The sequence below is a fragment of the Somniosus microcephalus genome, chromosome 4 (assembly GCF_052327205.1).
Source record: "Somniosus microcephalus isolate GS21.2 chromosome 4, FLI_Smic_1.0, whole genome shotgun sequence".
NCBI lineage: Eukaryota > Metazoa > Chordata > Chondrichthyes > Squaliformes > Somniosidae > Somniosus > Somniosus microcephalus.
Window position 1 is genome coordinate 281,079,680 of NC_140990.1, and position 15,486 is coordinate 281,095,165.

Here is a 15,486-nt window from a genome sequence, read left to right on the forward strand (position 1 = left end):
GCTAAGAAAGCCCTATTCAGCCTGCGCTTCACAAACAACCTGACGACTCCCAGTGATGCAGAGACACAGTGTGCCCACAGCGCCTGATCTGCACTCAAGGCCTCCATAATCAGCACCTGTGAAGAGACGCTCAGTCACTCGACCAGCAAACACCAAGACTGGTTCGATGAGAACGACCAGGAGATCCAGGAGCTAATAAGCCACAAGCGCAAGGCTTGCCTGATCTGGAAACAGTAACACAACTCGAGAGCAAGAAAGCAGCTCTACAGACGCCTGAAGGCCGAGGTCCAACAAAAAACTCGCGACCTAAAGAACAGATGGTGGGTGGAGAAAGTACAGGAGATCCAGCAGCTAGCCGACAACCACGACGTGCGTGGATTCTTTAGCGCAGTCAAGACCATCTACGGCCCAAACACCCAAGGTCCTACCCCACTGCAGGCCAAGAATGGAGAGGTACTCATCAGGGACAGAGAGGCAGTCAGTGCCCGCTGGAAGGAGCACTTCAAAGATCTCCTTAACCGTGACTCTGTCTTCGACGCGAGTGTCCTCAACTCCATCCCACAGCATGATACCCACCACCATCTCACCACAACCCCAGCCCGGCATGAGGTTGAAAAGGCCATCCGACAACTGAAGAACAACAAGGCCTCAAGAGCAGATGGAATCCCCGCCGAAGCACTAAAGCATGGCGGAGAAGCACTGCTGGCGCGAATTCATGAACGAATTTCTCTTATCTGGAAGGTGGAGAGCATGCCAGGGGATCTCAGAGATGCCGTAATTGTGACCATCTTCAAGAAAGGTGACAAGTCCGATTGCGGTAATTACAGAGGAGTTTCCCTGCTGTCTGCCACAGGGAAAGTCATTGCAAGAATCCTCCTCAATCGCCTCCTCCCAGTGGCCGAAGAGCTCCTCCCACAGTCGCAATGTGGATTCCGCCCACTAAGCGGCACAATGGACATGATCTTCACCGCATGTCAATTACAACAGAAATGCAGGGAACAGCATCAACCGCTGTACATGGCCTTCTTTGATCTCACAAAGGCCTTCGACACTGTCAACCGTGAGGGATTATGGAGTGTCCTCCTCAAATTCGGCTGCCCTCCAAAGTTTGTCACCATCCTCCGCCTGCTTCACGACGACATGCAAGCCGTGATCCTGACCAACAGTGCCACCACAGACCCAATTCACGTACGGACCGGGGTCAAACAAGGCTGTGTCATCGCACCAATGCTCTTCTCGATCTTCCTTGCTGCAATGCTCCATCTCACCTGTAATGAAATATGCCTTCATCAACCCATGTGTTTTACCTGCTTGTATTTTACCTGCTTGTATTTTACCTGCTTGTATTGTGAACCCTTTTGTTCCTATTGTGTGTATTGGCTACGCCCCTGTCTTTTGCCATATAAAGGTCTCAGGAGCTGTATGAGTCATTTACTACCAGACGAACCCGATCTGGGAAGACCTGCTATACTGCTATGTTCTTAGTGTTTAAAAGCCTTCAGTTGAATCCTTGTCTTTGAGTCATTGATGGCATGTCAATTTTAATCACTAAAACACCAAGATGGATCGACTCCTGAAACCAGAGCGCTTGGATCTGGACCCCCATGCCTCAGACGCAGCCACACAGTTCAGACACTGGTTCCAATGCTTCGAAGTTTTCATTGCAAACTCATCCACTGCCATAGCCGCAGCCGAAACCGCTACCGGAGACATGAAACTGGGAATCCTGCGAAACTGGGTGAGCCATCGGGTCTCCCCTCTCATCCAAGATGCCACCAGCTACGAGGATGCCTGCACCATCCTGAAGGCCCACTACGCGCGGCCAATAAACCTGGTGTACGCCAGGCATCTTCTGACTACTCGCACGCAGCGGCATGGTGAGTCACTAGAGGACTTTATACTAAACCTAAAAGTACTGGGCCGAGACTGTAACTGTAAGGCCGTGTCTGCCATCGTGTACACGGAGGAGCTGATTCGAGACTCCCTTATTGCGGGCCTCAGTTCAAATTATATTCGGCAGAAACTGTTTGAAAAGGAGGGACTGGACTTAAAACAGGCTATAGATATAGCGCGATCGCTGGATATGGCCCAGAGGAACTCTGAATCCTGTTCCTCAGGCTACACGGCCCACTCCGCCTCGTGCGCGCCACCATCTTGGAAGCCATCTTCACCTCCCAGGTCTCAGGCCAGCCCAGCACCATCGGAGCCCCAGCCCCCACCCAGGAGCCCCACTACTGCTGCGATGCATCGGGGCCCGAAATGCTACTTCTACGGCCAGGACAAACACTCCAGGCATCTGTGCCCAGCGAAGGGCACCACCTGTTTTAAATGCGGGAAGAAAGGACATTTCAGCAAAGTCTGCAGAGGGAACCCCGCCTCCAACTCCACCACCGCCGCGTGCGCGCCGTGGGAGCGGCCATCTTGGAAGCCATCTTGTCCACCCTCATGGAGTCCACCATCTTGCCCCGACTACACAGACCTCCAGGACCCACTGGTGGCCTCGATCACAGTGGATCAATCCAGGCCACATCCGTTGTCTAAATCGATGATGGACATAGAGGTAAACGGGAACAAGGTTAAATGCTTGATTGACTGCGGGAGCACCGAAAGCTTTATTCATCCTAGCCTGGTAAAACGACTTTCTCTAACGATAGTCCCCACACAGGGCAAAATCGCCATGGCCGATAAGACTCATACCTCAAAAATTACAGGTTTCTGCGCGGTTATGTTGTCGGTAAAAGGCAATGATTACAGAGATTTTAAACTATTGATAATGCCAGATCTCTGTGTGAGCGTGATCTTGGGTCTGGACTTCCAGTGCCACCACCAAAGTATCACGCTTACCTACGGTGGGTCCCAGCCGCCCCTCACAGTGTGCGGTCTGGCTACCCTGAAGGTCAAGCCGCCCTCTCTGTACGCCAACCTCGCACCCAACTGTCGACCCATAGCGACCAAGAGTAGGCGGTACAGCTGGGAGGATAGACGGTTCATTGCGTCGGAAGTAGAAAGACTCAAGCGGGAGGGTATCATCGAATGCAGTACCAGCCCGTGGCGTGCCCAGGTAGTAGTAGTTGAGGGTAGCGAAAAGAAGCGGATGGTGATAGATTATAGCCAGACGGTTAATCTATACACCCAGCTAGACGCCTACCCTCTGCCCCGCATAGCGGATATGGTTAACCAAATCGCGCAATACCGGGTGTTTTCCACCATCGACCTAAAATCGGCATACCACCAGCTCCCCATTAGGCCGGAGGACCGTCCATACACCGCCTTCGAGGCGAACGGACATCTCTACCACTTCCTCAGAGTCCCCTTTGGGCTAACGAACGGGGTCTCGGTCTTCCAGCGGGAGATGGACCGCATGGTCGATGAGAACCAGTTAACAACGTCACCATCTGCGGCCACGACCAGCAAGACCACGACTCGAACCTCGCGAGATTTCTGAAAACCGCCCTCAGACTCAATCTCACCTACAACGAGGATAAGTGTGTCTTTAGCACCACGCGCCTCTGCATCCTGGGCTGCGTGGTGGAAAACGGGGAAATCGGTCTGGACCCCGACCGATTGCGCCCCCTACGGGAGCTACCCCTACCAAACACTCCCAAGGCCCTGAAAACGTGCCTGGGGTTCTTCTCCTATTACGCCCAATGGGTCCCCAATTATTCCGACAAGGCCCGTCCCCTCCTGAAATCAACGTCCTTCCCGCTCACGGCCGAGGCCCACGCCGCCTTCAACAGCATTAAACACGACATTGAGAAGGCCGCGCTGCGGGCAGTGGACGAAAACATCCCTTTCCAGGTCGAAAGCGATGCGTCCGACTTCACTTTAGCAGCCACCCTCAACCAGGATGGGCGGCCCATAGCCTTTTTCTCAAGAACCCTCCAAGGGCCCGAGATCAGGCACTCCTCGGTAGAGAAGGAGGCCCAGGCCATAGTGGAGGCAGTGCGGCACTGGAGGCACTACCTAGCCGGCAAACGCTTCACCCTGCTTACCGGCCAGCGGTCGGTAGCCTTCATGTTTAACAACAAACAGAGGGGGAAGATCAAGAACGACAAAATTTTCAGGTGGCGGATCGAACTCTCCACGTTTGAGTACGACATAATATATAGGCCGGGGGCCCTCAACGAATCCCCCGACGCCCTATCACGAGGGATGTGTGCCAGCATCCAGGGGGACAGGCTACAGGGCCTCCACAATGGCCTCTGCCACCCGGGGGTCACCCGGCTATTCGGAATGCAAGCCCCGTTTTTTCAGACCCGACCGAGCCCACCTGATCAAAGCTACATGGCCATTCGAGCGCCTGAGCTTAGGTTTCAAGGGACCACTCCCCTCCACCGACCGCAATGTGTACTTTCTCAACATTGTGGACGAGTACTCCCGCTTCCCATTCGCCTACCCCTGCCCAAATATGACCAGTGCCACAGTCATCAAGTGCCTCGGCAACCTGTTTTGCACGTTCGGCATGCCTAACTACATCCACACTGACAGGGGGGCGTCGTTCATGAGCGATGAACTGCGCCAATACCTGCTGTCGAAGGGGATAGCCACGAGTCGTACCACTAGTTATAACCCCCGGGGTAATGGGCAAGTGGAGAGGGAAAACGCGACAGTGTGGAAGGCGGTCACCTTAGCACTAAGGTCTAAAGGCCTCCCCACCTCCCGCTGGCAGGAGGTCCTCCCAGACGTACTCCACTCGATAAGGTCGCTACTGTGTACTGCTACTAACGCCACTCCTCACGAGAAGATGTTTGTTTTTCCCCGCAAATCAACCTCAGGAGTATCCCTACCCTCGTGGCTCTCCACCCCAGGGACAGTCCTGTTACGGAAGCATGTGAGGGGCCACAAAACGGATCCCCTCGTGGAGGCAGTACACCTGCTCCACGCAAACCCACAGTACGCGTACGTCAAGCACGCCGACGGGCGTGAAGACACCGTGTCCATAAAGGACCTCGCCTCGGCAGGAAGCGATGACGACGACCCATCACCACCACCCCCAGAAGAACCTCCACCATCCCCAGAGGTATCCTCACCACCCCCTGAAGTACCTGCAACACCCCCAGCACATGGGTATGCCCAGGAGGGCACCACGGACTCCCGGTCGGAACCCGAGGTACTGTTGCGACGTTCAGGAAGGACTATCACACCCCCGGACAGACTAAATCTGTAGAAGGGGTGAATGTGATGAAATATGCCTTCATCAACCCATGTGTTTTACCTGCTTGTATTTTACCTGCTTGTATTGTGAACCGCCCCCTTTTGTTCCTATTGTGTGTATTGGCTACGCCCCTGTCTTTTGCCATATAAAGGTCTCAGGAGCTGTATGAGTCATTTACTACCAGACGAACCCGATGTGGGAAGACCTGCTATACTGCTATGTTCTTAGTGATTAAAAGCCTTCAGTTGAATCCTTGTCTTTGAGTCATTGATGGCATATCATCACCCTCAGTAAGCTCCCCACTGGAGTGGAGCTAATTTACAGAACAAACGGGAAACTGTTCAACCTCCGTCGCCTCCAGTCCAGATCCAAGGTCGTCCCATCTTCTGTCGTCGAATTACAGTTTGCAGACAACGCTTGCGTCTGCGCTCACTCGGAGGTCGAACTCCAAACCATCATCAACACCTTCACCGAAGCATACGAGAGCATGGGCCTTACACTAAACATCCGTATGACAAAGGTCCTCTACCAACCTGCCCCCGCCACACAGTACTGCCCCCAATTATCAAAATCTACGACAAGGCCTTGGACAAGGTGGACCACTTTCCATACCTCGGGAGCATACTGTCAACAAGGGCAGACGTCGACGACGAAGTCCAACACCGCCGTCAGTGTGCCAGTGCAGCCTTCGGTCGCCTGAGGAAGAGAGTGTTTGAAGACCAGGACCTCAAACCCAGCACTAAGCTCATGGTCTACAGAGCAGCAGTGATACCCACCCTCTTGTATGCCTCAGAGACATGGACCATGTACAGCAAGCACCTCAAAGCACTGGAGAGGTACCACTAATGCTGCCTCTGCAAGATCCTGCAAATCTATTGGCAGGATAGGCGCACCAACGTCAATGTTCTTGCTCAGGCCAACATCCCCAGCATCGAATCTTTGATCACGCTCGATCAGCTCCGATGGACGGGTCACATTGTCCGCATGCCCGATACGAGACTCCCAAATCAAGCGCTCTACTCGGAGCTCCGGCATGGCAAGAGAGCCCCAGGTGGGCAGAGGAAACGCTTCAAGCACACCTGCAAAGCCTCCTTGAAAAAGTGTAACATCACCACCGACACCTGGGAATCCCTGGCCCAAGACCACACAAAGTGGAGGAGAAGCATCCGGGAAGGCGCCGAACACCTTGAGTCTCTTCGCCAGGAGCAAGCGGAAGCCAAGCGCAAACAGCGGAAGGAGCGCACGTCAACCCAAGCACCCCAACCACCCGCCCCTTCAACTGTCTGCCCCACCTGTGACAGAGACCGTAGGTCCCGCATTGGGCTCATCAGTCACCTGCAAACTCATTTTTAACGTGGAAGCAAGTCATCCTCGGTTCCGAGGGACTGCCTAAGAAGAAGGAGAAGAAATGAAGAGGTAGTAGAGAAATTGGACAGGATAAAAATAGATAGAGGAGGTAATTAAAAGGTTGTCAGCACTCAAAGGAGAAAGATCACCCGGTCCGGATGGGATGCATCCTAGGTTGCTGAGGGAAGTAAGGATGGAAATTGCAGAGGCTCTGGTCAAAATCTTCTAATCCTGCTTGGATATGGGGTGCTGCCAGAGGATTAGTGGATTGCAAATGTTACACCCCTGTTCAGAAAAAGGGGAAAGGGTAAAACCCAGCAATTACAGGCCAGTCCGCCCAATGTCAGTGGTGAGGAAACTTTTAGAGACATTAATCTGGGATAAAATTAATTGACTTATGGAAAAATATGGGTTAATAAATGAAAGCCAGCACAAATTTGTTAATGGCAAATCGTGTTTGACTAACTTTATTGAGTTCTTTGATGAAGTAACAGAGAGAATGGATGAGGGTAGTTCGGTGTTAGACACGTTAGTGAAATTGAAGTTCATGGGATTAAAGGGGCAGTGGCTGCGTGGATACAAAATTGGCTATGGGACTGTAGTAGTGAACGGATGTTTTTCAGATTGGAGGGAAGTGTGCAATGGTGTCTCCCAGGATCAGTGTTGAGACCACTGCTCCTTCTGATGTATATTAATGACCTGGACTTAGGCATACAGAACATAATTTCAAAGTTTGCAGAAGACTCAAAACTTGGAAATATAGCAAAGGAGGATAGTAACAGACTTTAGGAGGACATAGACAGACTGATCATGATCATTAGAGATCATGAGGGTAATCTGTGTGTAGTGGCGGGAGATATCGGTAGGGTTCTTAATGAGTAATTTGCGTCTGTTTTCACAAAGGAGAGGGGCGAAGCAGACATTGCTATCGGGGAGGAGGAGTGTGAATTATTAGATGAAATAAACATAGTGAGAGAGGAAGTATTAAGGGGTTTAGCAGCTTTAAAAGTGGATAAATCCCCAGGCCCGGATGAAATGTATCCCAGGCTGTTAAGCGAAGCAAAAGAGGAAATAGCAGAGGCCCTGACCATCATTTTCCAATCCTCTCTGACTTCATGTGTGGTGCTGGAGGACTGGAGGACTGCCAATATGGTACCCTTGTTTAAAAAGGGAGAAAAGGATAGACCGAGTAATTACAGGCCAGTCAGCCTAACCTCGGTGGTGGGAAAATTATTGGAAAGAATTCTGAAGGACAGGATAAATCTTCATTTAGAAAGACACAGATTAATCAAGGATAGTCAGCACGGATTTGTTAAGGGAAGGTTGTGTCTGACAAACTTGATTGAATTTTTTGAGGAGGTAACAAGGAGGGTAGATGAGGGTAGTACGTTTGATGTAGTGTATATGGACTTTAGCAAGGCTTTTGATAAGGTTCCACATGGCAGACTGGTCATGAAGTTAAAAGCCCATGGGATCCAGGGCAAAGTGTCAAGTTGGATTCAAAATTGGCTCGGAGACAGGAAGCAGAGGGTAATGGTTGATCGGTGTTTTTGTGACTGGAAGGCTGTTTCCAGTGGGGTTCCGCAGGGCTCAGTACGAAGTCCCTTACTTTTTGTGGTATATATCAATTATCTAGACTTAAATATAGGGGGTATGATTAAGAAGTTTGCAGATGATACTAAAATCGGCTGTGTGGCTGATACTGAAGAAGGAAGCTGTAGGCTGCAGGAAGATATCAATAAATTGGTCAGGTGGGCAGAACAGTGGCAAATGGAATTCATTCCGGAGACGTGTGAGGCAATGCATTTGGGGAGGGCTAACAAGGAAAGGGAATACAGTTAAATGGTAGGACACTGAGTAGTGTAGAGGAACAAAGGGACCTTGGAGTGCATGTTCACAGATCCCTGAAGGTAGCAGGGCAGGTAGATAAGGTGGTTAAGAAGGCATATGGAATGCTTGCCTTTATTAGCCGTGGCATAGGATACAAGAGCAGGGGGGTTATGCTTCAACTGTATAAAACACTAGTTAGGCCTCAGCTAGAGTGCTGCGTGCAGTTCTGGTCACCATATTACAGGAAAGATGTGATTGCACTAGAGAGGGTACAGAGGAGATTTACAAGGATGTTGCCGGGAGTAGAGAATCTTAGCTATGAGGAAAGACTGGATAGGTTGGGTTTGTTTTCCTTGGAACAGAGGAGGCTGAGGGGAGACCTTATTGAGGTGTATAAAATTATGAGGGGCCTAGATAAAGTGGATAGAAAGGACCTATTTCCCTTAGCAGTGGGGTCAAAAACCAGGGGGCACAGATTTAAAGTAATTGGTGGAAGGTTTAGAGAGGATTTGAGGGGCAATGTCTTTACCCAGAGGGTTTTGGGGGTCTGGAACTCACTGCCTGAAAGGGTGGTAGAAGCAGAAACCCTAAACACATTTAAAAAGTACTTGGACTAGATGTGCACTTGGAATGCTGTATCCTGCAGGGCTACGGACCAAGAGTTGGAAAGTGAGATTAGGATGGATGGCTCTTTGTTGGCCGGCGCGGACATGGTGGGCCGAAATGGCCTCCTTCCGTGCTGTAACTTTCTATCTATGATTCTATGGTGAAATGGGTAGAAACATGGCAGTTGAAGAATGAAGTGATTCATTTTGGTAGGAAGAATGTGGAAAGGCAATATAAATTAAAATTACAATTTTAAAGGAGGTGCAGGAACAGAGGGACCTGGGGGTTTACGTACACAAGTCTTTGAAGGTGACAGGACAAGGCTGTTAAAAAGGCATACAGGATCCTAGGCTTTATAAATAGAGGATTGGAGTACAAAAGCAAGGCAGTTATGCTTAACCTTTATAAAACACTGACTAGGCCCCAACTGGAGTATTGTGGCCAGTTCTGGGCACCACACTTTAAGGAAGGATTTCAAAGCCTTGGAGCGGGTACAGAAGAGATTTACTAGAATGGTATCAGGGATGAAAGACTTCAGAGACTAGAGAAGCTGGGGTTGTTCTTCTTAGAGCAGAGAAGGTTAAGGGGAGATTTAATAGAGTTGCTCAAAATCATGAACGGTTTTGATAGAGTAAATAAAGAGAAATTATTTTGAGTGGCAGGAGGGTCAGTAACCAGAGGACACAGATTTAAGGTGATTGGCAAAAGAACCAGAGGCGACATGAGGAAAACATTTTTTGCACAGCAAGTTGTTACAATCTGGAATACTGTGCCTGAAAGGGTGGTGAAAGCAGATTCACTAGTAACTATCAAAAGGGAATTGGATAAATACTTGAAATGGAAAAAATTGCAGGGCTATGGGGAAAGAGCAGGGGAGTGGGACTAATTGGATAGCTCCTTCAAAGAGCCAGCACAAGCACAATGGGCTGAATGGTCTCCTTCTGTGCTATATCAATCTATGATTCTAGGATTTCAAAAGACTGGATATGAAGCACTTTGGGATGTTTTGTGGACCGGTAAGCCTGACATCGGTAGTGGGGAAAATGCTAGAATCTATTATAAAAGATATAATAGCAGAGCACTTGGTAAGCAGTGACAGGATTGGACAAAGTCAACATGGATTTACAAAAGGTAAATCATGCTTGACTAATCTACTGGAATTTTTTGAGGATGTAACTGGTAAAATAGATAAGGGAGAAGCAGTGGATGTGGTGTATTTGGACTTTCAGAAGGCTTTCGATAAGGTCCCACAAAAGAGATTAGCGTGCAAAATTAAGGCACATGGGATTAGGGGCAAGGTATTGATTTGGATAGAGAACTGGTTGGCGGACAGAAAGCAAAGAGTTGGAATAAACGGGTCGTTTTCCGAGTGGCAGGCAGTGACTAGTGGGGTACCGCAAGGATCGGTCCTAGGACCCCAGCTGTTCACAATATATATTAATGATCTGGACGAGGGAATTGGATGTAATATCTCCAAATTTGCAGACGACACAAAGCTGGGTGGGAGGGTAAGCTGTGAGGAGGATGTCGTGAAACTCCATCACGATTTGGATAGATTGGGTGATTGGGCAGAAACATGGCAAATGCACTATAATGTGGATAAATGTGAGGTTATCCACATTGGTGGCAAAAACAGGAAGGCAGATTATTATTTGAATGGCAATAGATTGGGAGAAGGGGAAGTGCAAAGAGACCTGGGTGTTCTTGTGCACCAGTCGCTGAAGGTAAGCATGCAGGTGCAGCAGGCGGTTAAGAAGGCAAATGGTATGTTGGCCTTCGTAGCAAGAGGGTTCGAGTACAGGAACAAAGATGTCTTGCTACAGTTGTACAGGGCCTTGGTGAGACCGCACCTTGAGTATTGTGTGCAGTTTTGGTCGCCTTACCTGAGGAAGGACGTTCTTGCCATGGAAGGAGTGCAGCGAAGATTCACCAGGCTGATACCTAGGATGGCAGGAATGACGTATGAGGAGAGATTGTGTCGATTGGGCTTATACTCACTGGAGTTTAGAAGATTGAGAGGGGATCTCATTGAAACCTGTAAAATTCTGTCAGGCCTGGACAGACTAGATGCAGGAAGGATGTTTATGATGGCCGGGGAGTCCAGAACCAGGGGTCATAGTCTAAGGATAAGGGGTAAGCCATTTAGGACTGAAATGAGGATGAATTTCTTCACCCAGAGAGTGGTGAACCTGTGGAATTCTCTGCCACAGAGGGCGGTGGAGGCCAGTTCATTAAATATATTCAGAAAAGAGTTGGATATATTTCTTAAGGCTAAAGGGATCAAGGGATATGGGGAGAAGGCAGGGACAGGGTACTGAATTTGGATGATCAGCCATGATCTCATTGAATGGCGGAGCAGGCTTGAAGGGCCGAATGGCCTACTCCTGCTCCTATCTTCTATGTTTCTATGGTAGTAATGCTATATAAATGGAACTTATTTTTTTCTACTGCTCAGGTTTCATCTCTTTTTTAAATATCTTCAAGAGGAGGAGGCTGAAGATGAAGAAGTGGAGAAAGTGGTCATTACAGCTAACACAATTACAACAAGGACTTTCTCTTCTACAGCCCAAAGTCTATGAGACCAATTTCTATGCCTGTAATGTTGTGCTAGTGGAGATGAGCTAACTCAGCACAGAACTGGAATCTTCCTGGTTAAACCAGTCAGAAAGGAACAAATTGGTTGCTTTTTACTTTATCAATACTGTAATGTGCAAGTGAAGTCTTGGCACCTAACCCCTCACCTAGGTTCCTCAATTTAAAAAAATGAAAGCTGTACATTATTTTGTACAAGATACTATATCATTTATACTCCTAACGGTCTACTTATAATCATTCCAAATATTTCATGTACCACTAATTTGTGTTGCTAATAAAGAGAAGTTTGATAAATGTTATTTCAAACTTAAGAACTCCAAAACTTTTTAAAAGTAGTTTGTAGCCAGCTGAGTTCATCAACATATTACTGCTCAATCTAGAAATGTGCAAATATCACAGGCCATACATTCACTCCTTCACAAAGTAAAATATGACGACAATGTGCTGTAATTTCTTTCATAATGGAGACATATTTCCTAAGGTTTCTGATGGTCTATTAACACCCAGAAACAATGGTGCAAGATATTTGGATCAGTGTTCCCATTTTCTAACATTGAACTATGATGTCAGAAATTATTATGCACAGCTATTGGGAAAGTAGCATTTAAGATTAATTGGTGGGTTCTATTGAAGATCACAACCACTCTTTTTTTCAATGGCATCAGTACAATTGTGTGTGGGTGATTTAACACGCAGTAGCCAAAGAACTTTCCCCAACTCCAAGCGGTAGTTAAATCATTGTTTTAGGGCGGCACAGCCTCATCCACTTTCATACAAATGCCGAGTAAAGGTTGGAAAGACACAAACAATTCTACACTATTGCTGATTTCCCAAACGGTTGGGTGTATTGACTGCACTCATATTCTATTTTAGAGCATAGAGGAGTAATTCAACTCACTGCATCTGCACCAGCTCTGTGAAAGAGTGTTGCACTCAATCTCATTCCTCTATCCTTTTCCCATAACCTTTTAAACTTTTATTTTTCAAATATTTCTTCACTTCTTTTTCAAAACCTATTATTGATTCTGCTTCCACCGTTGTTTCTTGTAGGGCTTTCCATGTGCTAACAACACACTATGTAAATAATTTTCTCCTCTTTTGGTGATGATCTTAAAATTTTGCCCTCGAGTTGCCAACTCACAGAATGATGGAGATATTTTTTCCCTCTTTATCTCATTAAAATCCTTAATAATTTTGAACATGTGGAGATAAGCACATCAAAGGAGATAAAAGCAGAATAAATCTGATGATGTCCGTCACTGTGAAGGCTTCCATTCAATGTTTAGGTGGACCACAATAGAGATCAAAACATTTTGCATATTAATATATCAATATGTGACTCCTTCATCCTTTGTCATATCTGCTTGAAACATGCGAGTGTGAATGGCTGACTGCAAGGCAGGCTGTTGTGAGATATCGGCTATAAGACCACAACCTTGTATAACCTGCCGACATCAGAACACAGCTGCAACCAAGCAATCAAGATGACATACTCCATCATTCAGCAAATAATGAAGTGAAAATTTGATAAGGATACAATATAAGCCAACCATTATATGCACTATGATACATAACCTCCCCATCAAGAAGGGACTCCACTTCTAAATAAATGAAGAACACACCCATGTCATTGCTCCAGGACATCAGTAATATCCAACTCTAAAAGCAGAAAATTTAGTTCAATTGTGAAGGTAAGGTAAAGATCTTCAGTAATTAAAAGTAACATTATAAACTTACCTTTGTCCAAGAGGGACGTCATTTATAGTTATGTAAGCAGGAAAATCCACTATATTAGCAACTGGATAAGCATGCACAGGAACAAGTAGTGTGTCATCTCCCTGGCAAAAAAAACAGTAATTATTGTTTACAATGTATTTTATGCTTTAGTATGAAAATTAAAAGTTAAATTGAGAAAACTAAAAAAAATGACACAGTCCCCCCCAAAAATTGGCAACCAAACAGATCGCAATATAGACTAACAGCATGTGAAAACAAGTAGTTACAATGAGAATGTTGTAGTTTAAGCTGCAGGTATGCCCAACATTCTATCACTTATATTGCAGGTGAAAAAATCTACAAAGGGGAAAAATTCGGCTACTTACCGCCACGAGTTACCACCGGTTCCCTGAAAAAAAAAGGTGGCCGCCGCTCTAACGCCCTTCTCTGGTACGGGATTCAGCGGCCGCCATTTTGTTGCGGGCTGGCCCTGGACATGCAAATCTGGAGAGTGTGACATCAGTCAGCATGTACGCCAACTTGACACCACACTCTGTGAATGTGGACCTTTGCGCTGAGTTTAGCGCTGGGTCCTAAGCACGCTCTGACAGAGATGCTGTCAGCATTTCTTAAAGGGACAAATGCATAGTTCTGGAAGTATGCATTTAAGCTTTTGGACTGGATTTTTTATATTTTATTGAAGTAGTGGCTTGGTGCAATACAGGATAAAAGATTTTAAACTATGCAGGGAGTGCAGCTGGACACTTGCAAGGCCTCGGATGGCAAAGGCCTCTGAGAAGACAGAAGGTGCTGGAAATACTCATCAGGACAAGCAGCATCTGTGGAGAGAAACAGAGTACACGTCTCAGGTTGACCTGCTGAGTATTTCCAGCATTTTCTGCTTTTATTTCAGATTTCCAGCATCCGCTCGCAGAGGGGGGAGGAAGATGCAGAAGAGGAAGACACAGAAGAGGAGATGGCAGAAGAAAGGATGGAGCCCAGACAGCCCCTTCCTGGCCGGAATATCCAGGATGGAAGCATCTGCCTGCAGTACAAGTGACCACAATCCCAATTCAAAATTTGTACCACACCTTACCTTCCCTCTGTTACTGACAATCACAGCATCCTCTTGGCCACAATGCCCCGCCACTGACCAAGAGCTCAGCCGTGCCCCTGCCAAGAATGGCCAGCACCGTCTCCTTCAAGGGGCTGAGGTAAAGCTAGGAATGGGCAGTGTGCCTCGTGTTTGGTAGAGATTGTAGGTAGGTGAGTGATTGGGGGTAGGGGACGGTTGTGCAATGAGCAGTACACGAGGCTAGTGGTGCAGTTGGTAGGAGATGGCTTTTGAAGATGCGTTCACTGACGTTGACCACTGGTCTGAGGTAATGAAGGTTCTTTGGGCACTGGAGCCAGGTCATGCGGGTGACGCTGATGGCAGTGATGGCCTCGGTGATCTGGTCCCACATACTTCTTTCTGGCCCCTGTGGGTAGAGGACCTCTCTTGCAGTGCTGACCCCCTGCATAAAGCTGGAGTGCTGGGTGCAAGACCCTGGGTGCCATTTGTGTTGAAGAACTTTTCCCATTTTTGTAGGTGCAGAAGGCAATTCAGCTTTAAGAGCTGAAGACTGCCATTTGTGAATTATTTTTAATGTTTATTTTTTTTATTCGTTTATGGGATGTCGGCGTTGTTGGCAAGGCCAGCATTTATTGCCCATCCCTAATTGTCTTTGAGAAGGTGGTGGTGAGCCGCCTTCTTGAGCCGCTGCAGTCTGTGTGGTGAAGGTACTCCCACAGTGCTTTTGGTAGGGAGTTCCAGGATTTTGACCCAGCGACGATGAAGGATCGGCGATATACTTCTAAGTCAGGATAGTGTGTGACTTAGAGGGCAACTTGGAGGTGGTGGTGTTCCCATGCGTCTGTTGCCCTTGTCCTTCTAGGCGGAAGAGGTCATGGGTTTGCGAGGTGCTGCCGAAGAAGCCTTGGCGAGTTGCTGCAGTGCATCTTGTAGATGGTGCACACTGCAGCCACGGTACACCGGTGGTGGAGGGAGTGAATGGTTAAGGTGGTAGATGGGGTGCCAATCCAGCGGGCTGCTTTGTCCTGCTTCTTGAGTGTTGTTGGAGCTGCACTCATCCAGGCAAGTGGAGAGTATGCCATCACACTCCTGACTTGTGCCTTGTAGATGGTAGAAAGGCTTTGGCGAGTCAGGAGGTGAGACACTCGCTGCAGAATACCTA

The 15,486-nt window shown here is 47.8% G+C and overlaps 1 protein-coding gene across 2 annotated transcripts in view; it reads right to left on the reverse strand.

The window, feature by feature from the left end:
- cfap221 (cilia and flagella associated protein 221) overlaps positions 1–15,486 on the reverse strand; it is a 382,896-nt gene that overhangs the window by 349,383 nt on the left and 18,027 nt on the right. For both annotated transcript variants that reach the window (XM_085986538.1, XM_085986539.1), the window contains exon 5: positions 13,271–13,371. In XM_085986538.1, the coding sequence (XP_085842664.1) occupies positions 13,271–13,371 (101 nt within the window). The remainder of the gene's footprint in view (positions 1–13,270; positions 13,372–15,486) is intronic.